The sequence below is a fragment of the Equus przewalskii genome, chromosome 4, assembly GCF_037783145.1.
Source record: "Equus przewalskii isolate Varuska chromosome 4, EquPr2, whole genome shotgun sequence".
NCBI classification, from domain to species: Eukaryota; Metazoa; Chordata; class Mammalia; order Perissodactyla; family Equidae; genus Equus; species Equus przewalskii.
In genome coordinates this window covers 66,582,788-66,596,138 of record NC_091834.1, presented here as the reverse complement: position 1 = coordinate 66,596,138, position 13,351 = coordinate 66,582,788, and the positions used below count along the sequence as shown (strand labels likewise).

Below are 13,351 nucleotides of genomic sequence, written 5' to 3'. Positions count from 1 at the left end.
AAGTTTCCATCTCGTTCACAACTCATCCTTAATACACTAAGATATCAAGTAAATGGATTCCAGAATAACAGGAATCCTCAAATTATCTGAATTTTAATTCTATTAAAAAGAGACAAAAAGTAGAGTAAGAAAGGAGATGGGAAGTTGTTACTTTATGACACTCCTATTTAAACCCCTTTAATGGCTTCCCATTGCAGGTGGAATAAAGCCCACACTCCCTAATGTAGTCTACAAAGAATTAGATGATCTGATGCCTGCCTACTTCTTCAGCCTCATCTTTCACTCATCTCTCCTTGCTCATGAGCTCAAGGTCCTATAGATAATGAGTGGCAGAGCCAGGATCCAAACTCAGGCAGCCTAGCTCCAGGGCTGTGCTCTTAACCACCTTGCTAGTTGGATGGGTGGGTGGATGGATGGATAGACAGACGGACCAATGGATGGATGGACAGATGGACATTCACACACGTGGATGGGTGGACAGAAGGAAGAAAGGAAGGAAGGGAGGAAGGAAGGAAGGATTGAATGATCTATAAATGAGTGGGTGAAGGAAGTGAGGGAGGAAGGAGAGAGATTATTTAGTTGAAACTTGTGACTCTTCTTAGAGTTCATACACAACTAGTTAAATCTATTATAGCTTTTACATCAGCACTTGCAGTACTCTTCAGTGAGGTTGGGATTCCCCACTCACAAAAGAGAGTGCATGCATGTAGTCTTTTATCCATCCAACAGATGAAATTCAACTAAAGTCCAGGTGTGAAGAGGTACCCCTGACCAACTTTAGAAGGTGATACCAGTTAGATAATTGGACTATAATGCCTGCATAGACAGGTTATGCTTTTTATCCAGTCGGTAAGCCAGGCTACGAAAAATGCCAGTCCCTGGTTCCAGAGTTGATGGGAGGGCAAACGCAGCACTGCTTGTGAAAAGCCCGCCTAAATCATATGAAATAGTTTTGCCCTGTCTAAAATGGCATTGTCCCTTCTTATTCACCTGGAAAGCTCTGATTCTACTAAGTTAACTTTTTATCTAAATATAACTCAAATGCTTAGAACTGTTCAAATCCTAAGGACACAGCACAGCTAAATGAATTTTCCAACCACCAACTATCCATTTGGCTACTACATAAATCTACATAGAGAGTGTTATACAACCATCAGAAACCCTCTTGGGCCGCCCTCTCCCCAGTTTCTTCCCCTCTCCAAAGGAATAATACTCTGGTTCCATTACCAGAGATGAATTTTTCCTGTTTTGAGCTTTAGATAAATAGGGTATATAGTATGCTCTGTTTTGTATAGGGCTCTTTTTGTTTAACATTGTGTTTTGAATTCATTCATGTTATTGCATGTAGCATATATTTTTTTAAACAATCATTTCTTTGTAGTAAGTATGCTGCTTTATGAATAACCTATAATTTTTTTATCTAATGTCTTAGGTGGACATTTTGGTTGTTCCATGTTTTAGGCTAGAACAAGTGCTGCTGTAAACACTTACACACATTTCTTTTGGAGCACATATGTATGCATTTCTGTTGGGTTTATCTTTGGGTAGAATTGCTGTATCATAGGGCATGAATATTTTAGCTTCACTAAATACTGCTAAGTTCTTTTTCAAAAAGTGGTTGAACCAATTTACACTCCCATCAACAGTGTATGAGAATTCCATTTGTTCCACATTCTTATCCACACTTACTATTTTCCATCTTTTCATTGTAGCCATTCTGGTGGATGTTTGAAAGTATCTCGTTGTTTAAATTTGCATTTCCTGATGACTAAAAAAGCTGAGCACCTTTTCATGTGTTTATTGACCGATTAAATACCCTATTTCCTGAAGTGCCTATTTGCATTTTGCCCATTTTTGTATTGAGTTGTCTGTCTTTTTCTTATTGATTTATAGGGATATTTATATATCATGGATACCAGTTATTGTCAGATAATGTTGCGAGTTTTTCTCCAACTGTGTGGTTGCCATCCTTATTGTATCTTTTGATGAACAGAAGTTCTTGATTTTAGGGGCCGACCCCATCGCCAAGTGGTTATGTCTGTGCACTTCACTTCAGCAGGCCAAGGTTTTGCTGGTTCAGATCCTGGGTGTGGACATGGCACCGCTCATCAGGCTGTGCTGAGGCGGGGTCCCACATAGCACAACCAGAGGCACTCACAACTAGAATATAAGTTGGGAGGCTTTTGGAAGAAGAAGAAAAAAAAAAAAGAGAGAAGAAGATTGGCAACGGTTGTTAGCTCAGGTGCCAATCTTTAAAAGAAAAAAAAGTTCTTGATTTCAATATAATCCAATCAAATTTTCCTTAAGGTTAATGATTTTTCAATCCTGTTTAAGAAATCTTTGCTCACCTCAAAGTCATGAATATATTCTCCTATGTTATCTAGAAGCTTCACTGTTTTTCTTTTCATATTGAGATCTGTAATCTACCTGGAGGTGATTTTTGTGGATGGCCTGAGGTAGGAAGTCATAATTCATTTTTTCCAGATGCATATACAATTGGCCCAGCACAAGTTATTGAAAATCTTTTCCACTGTAATGTCACCTTTGTCATAAATCTAGTAACTGTATATAAAGATCTGTATCTGGACTCCCTATTCATTCCATCGTTCTGGTTTTTTGTCCATGAGCTAGTATCAAGCTGTTTTAATTACTGTAGTTTTATGTCTTTCTATCTGAATGTGTAATTTCTCCAAATTTGTCATTTTAGCTAAGTACAATAACAATTATTTTGCCATTAAGACTGGTAACAACTAGCATGTACCGAGTGCTATTTCATCTGTTAATATATGAATCTCTTACTGCTTTACATTCAATCCTAGCCGCAATCTCATGAGATAGGAGGCATTGTCTTTTTTTTTTTAATGAGGCAACTGAGGTGCAGAGGAAGTTAATGAAGGTCATAGTGCGATTAAATAGTGACACCAAGATTTGCACCTAGGCCAACCTTGCTCCAGAACCTCTGTTATTAACTCACACTGCATGCCTGGGATGTGACCTCAGATTGTTCTTGCTGAATTGGCTGCCTTTTGGTGCTAGAGTCTGATTTTCAGCCCTAACACTAGTGGGTATTTTTATCTCTCTCTCCATGTCCTTAAAAAAAGGCCCATAGAGAAGGTGAACAATGGAGCATTGGATTAGCTACTGTGTATCTTTTCAGTGTAGATTTCATACTATTTTTAGGCATGATAGAGGATAGAAAAGAATATCCAGAGTTCTATTAAACCAGGCTTCAGGAGCTGGGAAGAGCTGAGCAGGCTTCAAGCCTCTGATCCCCTGTCCGGAAATAGCAGGGGTGGGAGCTGCTGCATTGGCGGCACTCAGTAGCGTTAGGGGAACTTCAAATTCTTTGCCCTCAAGCTCCTCTTTTCACTTCTCCCACCTACAAAAGGTTCTGAACTTTTCAGATCTTCCCACAGTACCAAAACTCTAAAACCAAGCTATTAAAGAATACCAAGTCTAAAAATAGAAAATTCAAAGACCGCAGGGTAAGATTTTCTGCAAAGGTATAAAGGTCTACATACACATTTGCATCTGAGAATTCACAAATATTTTCTCCAGACTGACCCTAGAGCCACACATAGTTCTAATCTGAGTTTCCATGCTGTGAATAACTAGTAAGATTTTACAACCACTCTGGCCGTTTTCATGTATTCAGTGTTTTTGTGTGTGTGTGATATATCCCCTTCTTCCTGTGGCTCATAATTTTAAAACAGATGCTCTTTGTGTTAGGCCAGTGCTTATCTCTCTTTTGGCAAAAAGATTCAGAATTTGCCTGGAGCCTCTCTGATTTGTGTCCCTATAGTCACTTGTCAGTGGGTTCAGTCTCTCCTAGCGTAACTAGGGGCACAGAACACAGGGAACAGAGCTTTTAAGCCTCTCACAAATTATATTTGTCTTGGAAATTCTCATGAAAGAGCAGAAATAATGTGCATATGCCTGTGTCATCTTGTCATTCTACCTTTAGTCAAGTAATTTTCTTATGTAATGGTCTGCATTAGGTGATATTAATAGGCTAAAAGGATGTAAAGCCAACTAACAATTTTCTGTAAATACTAGTTCATCAAACATTTTTTAAGCCTATCAAATGCCATTTTGGTGGCTTAACATCCTAAGTGAAGTGTCTGGCCATCTTGTCACTCAAGGAAATAATAATTTAGGAAGTAAAGTTCAGTGCAGGTACAATCTCCAAGTCCTATAATTATTGATGGGCATTAGGGAGTTGAAAATACATTATCAGGTGTGTGAGTGAGTATGTGTGTGTGTGTGTGTGTGTGTGTGTGTGTGTGTGTAGACTCAGAATTTTAGAGTTAGCAGGAACTTTACAAGCCTATCTCATTTATAGGGAGGAAACCTGGAGCCCAGGGAGCTGAGACGACCTTCTCAAGGTCGTGGGGCAGCGCTGGCACCCATTCTCTGGACTCATCTTTCATCATTTACTCTCTCCACTGCAGTAGCCCTTGTTCTCTGAGACTCCAGTGACGATACCTCACACTATCCAATGGAAAATGGAACAAATCTACTTTGAAAGGCAAAGTGCTACATAAGTGTACAACATTCTTATTTTTACTTTTAAAAATATGTGCTTGGATTATAGCTGCTTTCAATGCTGGCTTATTTATAAATGAATTAGCTATCAGCAAATTAATAAGAACTCATTTTATCCTCAACTCTGAAAATAGCTTAATATTCTAGACTTAAAAGACCACTAAGTTGATTCTTTTTATAAAGTAGAATCTCATTGTGTTAAAAATAATGTGCTTAGAAACAATTTTGTTTTTAAAAAAAGTCTTACTATTTTTGTCTCATTGAAAGTTTCTCTCTAAATTTCATTTATAAAACTACTGCCTGCTAATTCAATACTCTTCTCAGTGTTTTTCTTTTCCTTAAGAAGCAGTGATAAACCTCACCCCCCCCACCCCGTTTTTATTTGATTGTTTGTTTAAACCTCTGAATTAAGGACCCTATTCTTGAGACTTAGGCCTTCCCTGGACGCTGATGCAACCTCACATTTATCAATGGGATGGCCTAGGCCAGGGTCCACCTGATGTACAATGAGCATCATAATCCTACTGGCTCACACTTGCATTGAGCTAACTTCTTGTAGTGACTGTTCCCATTTAATCCTCACAGCAACCTGATGAAGTTTATACCGTTGTTGTCCCCAGTTTACAGATGAAAAGACTGAGGCATGAACAGATGAAGTGACATGCTCAGGTGACTCAGCAGTAGGTACTAGAACCAGGGTTTGATCCCAGCAGTCTGGCTCCCAGCTTCTTTGCCCCTTTCTGCCATCATGAACTCTCGAGGGAGCCATTTTACCTTTCCCACCTCTCTTACCCACAAAGTGGGAAAGGAAAACAGATCAGATAATCTGGATGGGTTCCTCCCACTCAATAATTCTCCATCCTGAATATCTGGAATTTGAACGTTTTAGAGGAAAAACATATTAATACTTAGTACTTTATCATTACCCCTAATAGACAAGCATCCTTAAAACAAGGTGCCATAAATCCCAAAATACATCAAATTCTTTTCATTGTTTCTTGTGTGATATGTCAAGGAGCAAATTGCTTTTGATTGGTCGTTTGCCCATTCCTTACTGCAAGGATGAGACTTTTAAAGAAGTCTAGGATGATGGCTAGCCAGTCCCTTGATTTGCTGGTTGAGAACACGGGCTCTGGTTATAGAATGCTGGATTTGATTACTGGCCTTTGCACGGCAAGTTATTTAGCGGCCCTGTTCTTCAGTTTTCTATCTGATAGGGATGGCAATAGTACCTTTGTTCTGATTGAGGATTCAGAGAGTCAACGGCAGCAAAAATTTGTAACTGTGTATGGTGATGGGTGTTAACTAACTAGACTTATTGTGGTGATCATTTTCTAATATAGCAAATGTTAAATCATTATGTTGTACACCTGAAACTAATAGAATGTTATATGTCAATTATACTGCACTAATGAAAAAAAAAGACAAGAACGATTGATAGATCTCACCCTCTCCGTATCAATAGGACCCCAAAGGCCATTTACCAGATTTTTCTTTCCTTCTTTATATCCTAGATTTGTTAAATTTTTAAGAAGCTATATAATGTGCTGATAATGATGATAAAAATAATACCTAATAGCACTGTTTACTAGGCCTATACTGTGTGCTAGGCACTTTACCACACACGTTATATACATAATCTAATTTGATGCTTACAAGCCTTATATAGTCGTATATTTTATGATGAGGAAACAGATTCAGGGGGTTTAATTGTCTAAGGTTACATAGCATGCTAGGGAGCGTCACATTCAGTCTGTGAATGAAGGTCGACTATTCTGCCTTCTCATTCCTACTTAGTCTGTGTCCTCCAATAATCTTGAATAAGTATTGTCTTATGCTAATGTCTGTTTGCTTGCATGAGTTAAGTTTCCATATCAGTAATCTCATATATGTAAGAATAACAGAAAACCTGAAAACAGTGACTTAAACAAATCGTGTACAAAGAATTCCTTAGGAGAACATTTCAGGGTTGGTATGGTGACTCCAAAGTGTTATCAGGAGCTCCTTCTAATTCTCTGCTTGAGGATGTAGCCCTCGTTTTTATACTGCCAAAATGGCTGCAGGAACTCCAGTCATCACTCCTGTGTCCCAAACATGAAGAAGTTGAAGTATGAAGGCAGAGGCAAAAGGGATCAAGCCAATCAAGTCTTCCCCCCTTTTAACAGTCTTTCCTGGAGACTCTACCTAGCAATTTTCACTTATCTATTATTGGTTGGGATTGGGTCCTAATGACCACTTTGAGTTATAAAAAAAGGCTGGGAAATGTAGTTTTTTCAAGTGGGCACATTGATGCAATGAACAAAATTGGGTTTCTATTAACATGGAACTCAACCTGTTAGTTTCTTGAAATAAGTCAAATAAATTCATCCATTGTGACTCTTTCCCAGTGACTGATGATCTGGGGGAAACTTGGCTTGTGGCAGAAGCTGGGAATATCTTGAGCAAGACAAAAGAGTTAGTTTAGTAGAAGTTGGAACCAGGTAGACTATTTCTTGGGTACTGAAGAGAATTGTCAAGAGTGCAGCTTGACCTGACCCAGGGAGAGGAGAGGTAAGATCCAGAAGAGGAGTGTAACCTTGGTGTCTGGCCACACACCCAGTTGCACAAGCGGTGCAGGATAGGTTGTGGAGAGACTGAAGTAAAGACCTGGAGATGGCATACAAGACATAAAGCTTTATTGGGTCTTACTTACGAGGAATGTCCAGGAGCAGCTGGCTGGACAGCGTTGTGCACCTGCACCTGCTACGATGAAGAGAGAGGGGTTTGCTTACTTAGGCAGGGGAACAGAAGGCTACATGCTTGCCAGGAGGAACTGTCCCTGCATGGCCAGCATTCCAAGGATCAGTAGCTCTGGTGGAAGGACTCTGTTCCCTCAGAATGTGATGTTTTTTGAAAGAAGCAGTTACAATACTAGATGGTTGGCAGCCTGCCCAGAAGGGGCCAGAAGGACACATGGTTAAGATAGGGCACATACGCTATTGTCCCTACACCTGGTGTTTTGCATCTGATTCCACCCAGACCATGACTAGTTCGGGGGAAAGCAGAGGAATCCCAGACTCTAAATATACCCTAAGCATTAATAAATGTTGTGCCACTTGTAAGATTTTACTTCATAAACTTTTTCTGCGGTTGGAAAAACATTTCTTTCAGATTTGTGTTGAGGGGACAGGGTGCAGTGGAGGCAGGGCTAAATGCAAAACAGAATGAGGAAGTGAGTACAACAGAACAATGATGGCCTTTAGAGTCAAGTAGACTTGAGTTTGAATCCCAATTCTACCACTTCCAGGCCACGTGACCTCGGACAAGTCACCTAACCTTTCTAACTCTCTTATTTCTGATTAAAAAATAAGTAAATTGATGATATCTTCTTCATCTGCTTGTTGTAACAAGTACCAATAAGGTCGATCCAGTGCCTGACAAGTGACTCGTGGTGGTGGTATGGCTGGCGGTGGTGCTGCTGTCGCATGACCAGGTGTTGTCCGTCAGCAGGTTCTGGCTGTGCACTTGTTACGAGCCCCATTGGACAGCCAGACAAGATCCTGGTTTCTGCTGAAGGAAGAGTGCAAAGATATCTAGGAGAGTTGAGTGGAGAGGTTAATTTTCAAAGCAGCAGTCACAAGGAAATGCCCCGAGCTCTTGATGTCAACTAAGGCAGGAAGCCTGCTGCTGGGTCAACTAAGTTGTGGGTTTCAAATGCTCATTTGGGGCCACCTAAAAAAAGCTCCTGAAAAGAGGATAAATGTAATGCCTGCAGAGCCCTTGGTGCATCATATGCACTCAACAAATACTCCCTATTGTTAATGCTGTTGCTTCCTTCCTTCCTCACTCAAGCAAGAGCAGGGCTTGTAGGTCTCAGTTTTGTCTGGCTGTCTCAGCTTCAGTAATTCCATAAAAACTTTAACTAGGGTGTAAAGTACGCATATAATCACACTAGGCCCACAAAAGCTACTGTGATAATGTGATTAATAACGAGTTCTTAGACAGCAATAGTGTTTTAAAGTGCTTCTGTAGACTTGTAAATTTTATTGGCTTCAGTGCTTTTGAAAGTGAAACTGACAGCTCATTGCTCAGGACAGCAAACACACAATCCACCTGTGTTTACCTTCCAAGTTCTTTAAGTAGCTTTGGGTCTCAGGTCAGAACTTCTCTTTCACCATCTCTCTGCCAGTAACACAGGCTGGGGGTGGGTTGACTTATGTGTTCTTACTTCTAGTTTCTGAGATGTGAACAGGCTTGACTAGGAATTGGGGGAAATAAAGAACAACGGGTGTCCCTGGAAGCAATATGCTGGCATAACATTCGTTATCATCACCACCACCTCTCTCCATATTTGCATCAACTTTAATCCTTTCAAATTGCTTTCCCATGAATCATGGCACTTGCTTCTCTCCAGAGCCTGTAGAGAAGACAGAGGAGATTTCATTTCCATTTTTTAGTCAAGAAAATCAAGGCTCAGAAGGGTGACGTGACTTGCTCCTGATTGATATGGGCTGGACTTGAACCCAAATCTTCTGCCCCTAGACCAAACCCTTTGTACATGACTGCACTTTGCTGCTAGCCTGTACCCTTATTTTGTCTGGAGGAAAACCGCATCTGTGTATCTTCATAGTGGGTTGCGCCTTTCAGAAGGGGTGAGCTATACACACATGCACCACTTTGTTGTTGTTTTAAATTGTTTCAGAGGTCTGGAATTCATTGTATTCACAAAGGTTGAAGATAGAAGAGGCTAGTGTATAATAGATGGTGGCCCTGCCAGAGCAGAACATGTCCCCTTAGATTTGATCAGGGTTCATCCCTAGGGGCCTGCACCAGAGGATTCTCTCTAAGTGAAATTGGTGTTCAACCACACGATGGGCGTCAGGGCTTTCCCCAGGTACAGGAGGTCTCTGCTGTAAACCCTCCTACCACCCTGCCCCTTCCTCTTCTCCTGGGCTCCCAGGCCTTAACATTCACCATTTGGAGCCTTGAAGATGAATTGTTCTTTAAAGAGATTTCAATTAAAATAGAAATTCTTTCGCTATACCTGACAACTTAAATATTTGCTTTTAAAAAACTTAGGGAACTGTTTTGGGGATCACAAAGCCTAGTTCCTCGGACTCCAGTGTCCTCATCCATAAGAAATGAACAGTAAGAGGCATTATAAAGATCAAATGAGATGTATGTAAAAAGGCTATAAAAATGTAAGCTTGGGGCTGGCCTGGTTGCATAGTGGTTAAGTTCGTGCACTATGCTTTGGTGGCCCGGGGTTCACAGGTTCGGATCCCTGGCATGGACATACACACTGCTCATAAAACTATGTTGTGGTGGCATCCCACATACAAAATAGAGGAAGATTGGCCCAGATGTTAGCTCAGTGACAATCTTCCTCAAGCAAAATGAGGAAGACTGGCAACAGATGTTAGCTCAGTGACAATCTTCCTCACAAAAAAAAACCAAAAAGTAAAAGTAAATAAGTAAAAAAAATAAAAATGTAAGCTTGACAGAGAGCTTGGAAGAAGGGAGGGGCTGGGGCTCTGTACTGGGAAGGAAGAGAGGTTTGACCATACCTAGAGCTCAGAGCACTGAGTCTAACCCAGGGAAGCTCTATAATGGGACGGCTCAAAGGCTATCTGGCTGACTTCATGGTTTTGTCCAGGACCAGACAGTTTCCCCCTTCAAAGCCATTTGGGTTGCCTTGACCTCTAGCCATCTGTGTCTGGGAATGTAAAACAAATGGTTAATGGCATCAGATGGTTAATGATCTCAAATGTCCCCTGCTCACTGCCTTAAGAGGGCAAAGAGCCCCCTGGAGAAATAATCAAGAATACTGTTTTCAAAGTTGCAATTAATTGTGTATTTGGGAAAGCTCATCTTCTGCCAATTGTTCTTTGAGAAAGGGGAAATTAAGGGTGATGGAGTAGCTGTGACTTAGAGGGCAGTTTGAATAGTCTTTATAGAGTCAAGAGGGCAGATACAGAGCTTATATTCAACACCAGAGAACCTGGAACAAAGCCATACGAGTCCTATTATGGGGTGGATTGGGAGCTGACTTCCTTCAGTCAAAATATGTGCCTAAGGGGAGGTCTGACCAGCTGACCTTAAACTTCGAAGTTGCACTAGGATTATCCTTAGTTTGCTTTTTCAAAGTGCCTTTTTTCCACTGTGGCTTGAGCCAGATATGCCTCCCATCATCTCTCTTTGGGACGTCTACAAGTGGCTGTGTCATCTCATTTCACTTTTCAAACTTCCTCCCTTATTTCCCTTCTCTTTTCTCCAGCTAGTGAGACCTGCAACGACTTCCACCCCATGTTCTTCACCCATGACAGATCCTTTGAGGAGTTTTTCTGCATCTGTATCCAGCTCCTGAACAAGACATGGAAGGAAATGAGGGCAACTTCTGAAGACTTCAACAAGGTAAGGTGAATCTGAAGCAGAGGCAGCAGCTTCCTGTGTCCCTAAAGGAGTCTCACCTTGGCGTGCTCCCTTAGCTATGTGTGGAAGGCATTGGAAAATTGAGAGAATGAGGATGACTGTGATTTCAGGTTGCTTTCTGAATGGAGAAAGAAAGACATACCTATGTGGACAGGAAGCTGTATCTACATCTCATCTCTCTGGGGCAATGCCCTCTTCTCTCTGGGGATAAGCTTGGAGTAGCCATGTTCCTTTTGGCCTACTAAGCTGGAGCCGCCAGCAGAGACACTTTCTTGAGAAGCATTGTCTAGATGAACTTTTTCCTTTAATGGCATTAGTCTGGGATGCCTTGTTATTGCAGATCTGTTGGGGAAAACACCTTCCCTCCACCTGTACAAGTGGCTTCCACGGAGAGAGTGAGATAGGAACACTGCTCTGTCTAGGTCACTTGGTTTCTCTGTGGATTATGGATGTATTGAGATAATCTACCCTTTGCTGTGTCACCAAGAAATTTTATTAAAATGTAGGATTTCTTTCAGGGAACTAAGTTTATATGGAACGTTTCTGGTTTACAGAAAGCATTTGATTCTTTGAATGGAGATGTCCTTTGGTTTTCCATAAGAGTGTATTTTCACATTTTTGTTTGTGAAGGAATATTGGGTGGGAGAAGAGTGTTGACAAATTTAGAGAAAGCAGAAGCGCCATGTGTGCTTTTCAACATAAACAAAATCTTTATCCTTAGGTAAAAGCCTTGTTAACAATAATGACATGGCTGATAAAAACTGATGTTTCAGATAAGTAGATTTAGACCTTTAATACTGCCAATTTGCTACGATATATGGCTCTGGGTATGGTTAACCCCATCACCCATGCCCACTGACCTGGCACTAGGGACATGACTCTAACAGTCTAAGGGTCTGGTCGCACAGTCATCCTATGGGGCCTTCATGGGCTTGTGCTTGGGATGTAACACAATACCTGAATTCCAACTCTACTTGAAATTCTTGTTGGCCTTTGTCTCCCTGTCACCTTTTCTTTGAATTCACATCTCTCCTTTTCCACCATATTTCTGATTTGTGGCATCTTGAACCAATATTGGTTGAAAAGAAAGAAAACCAGGAAAAGGAAAGGACATACTTTCCTAAGCCTTAGTCAGGTTCTAACCTGCCTGGCTCCATCAGCATAATGATCTTACCTTAGTTATAGCAGATGAACGCCATTCCATCTCAGTTGTTTTGGGGCATCTATTTAATTCATTGAAATAAGCCCCAGTGATGCCCCTTAATGGAGAACACTGATCTGGATGCTGCAATCTAGAGCTGCCAAGGGTCTGAGCAGCTATGGACACGCGTGATTCAGAAAGGGAAGTGGAGGAAAGAAGCCCATTAATTCCCTTGTGATTATAACTGCAGCCTCCTAAGTGTGCTTCACTTGATTATGAGAACGTTTGCAATTCAGGTGCAAATCATCCCTGGGAGAGAGGGAAGACGGAGGAGGGAGACCCTTTTGTACAATCAATCCAGGAAAAGTGGAGAGTCAAATCAGTAGTCTCTGAAATGGCTACGGCACTTTGTCCCTGGATCAGTTAACTCTTCATGCACCGCAGTGTTTCTGAAAGCCATCTGGTCCTCAGCTTTCATATGCTGGGGACACCCATTCCTCCAGGAGAAGGAGAGCTCGCTGGGTGTCGTGTGTTCTGACATCAGGTGTCTGTCTGCTCTCTGAGAGGATTTCATTCCCCCTGCTTCTCCTGAATACAGAAACTGACATTTTTATAAACGGCAGTAATGCGAGTGTTATTGTTGTTGACCTTGCACAGGTAAGGTATATGGAAAATATTACCGCATTCCTGCAGAGGAATGGCTCCAGGGGATGAGCACTTAGACACTTACATCCTATAGAACTTACAGTTTATCCAAGAAGACATCATTAGCCAGCGAAACCAGAGGCCTCAGGCTGGAGGAGGTGAGCAGGGCTGGAGGAGGGAAGTGAGCAAGGCTCTCAGGTCCATGTGGTTCATCATAGTATGTGCTCAGGTTGGTGGCGATGATATCCCACCTGTGCAGGGTGAGGTCCTGCTAGGTGACAGCAAACTCCCAAAGTGTCACTCGGAAATTTTTTTCGTGATTAACTTGTATGGCTGTGAAAACTCTCTTCTTCAGGATCTAAGAGCCAGGTTTGAGGGACAGTTTCTTATTGTGGCCCTAGTGCCATATTTTTGCATTGTCTACATATCATAGTTATTAGTCTGGTGTCACACATATGTTGCCAAGTAGTGATGGCAGTTTATGGCTGTGGATAGGCAGCTGGAGGCCTGAGAGGAAGAGGGTCCTACCCAACAGACACGTATCCATCGGTCAAGAGTGGGTATCAGGCAAGGATCAGGGATGGGAATTACAAGGGATTTAAATTTTCT

At 41.5% G+C, this 13,351-nt stretch overlaps 1 protein-coding gene across 23 annotated transcripts in view; it reads left to right on the top strand.

The window, feature by feature from the left end:
• ELMO1 (engulfment and cell motility 1) overlaps window positions 1-13,351 on the top strand; it is a 523,658-nt gene that overhangs the window by 354,627 nt on the left and 155,680 nt on the right. For all 23 annotated transcript variants that reach the window (XM_008536086.2, XM_070616266.1, XM_070616275.1 and 20 more), the window contains one exon: window positions 10,802-10,938. In XM_008536086.2, the coding sequence (XP_008534308.1) occupies window positions 10,802-10,938 (137 nt within the window). The remainder of the gene's footprint in view (window positions 1-10,801; window positions 10,939-13,351) is intronic.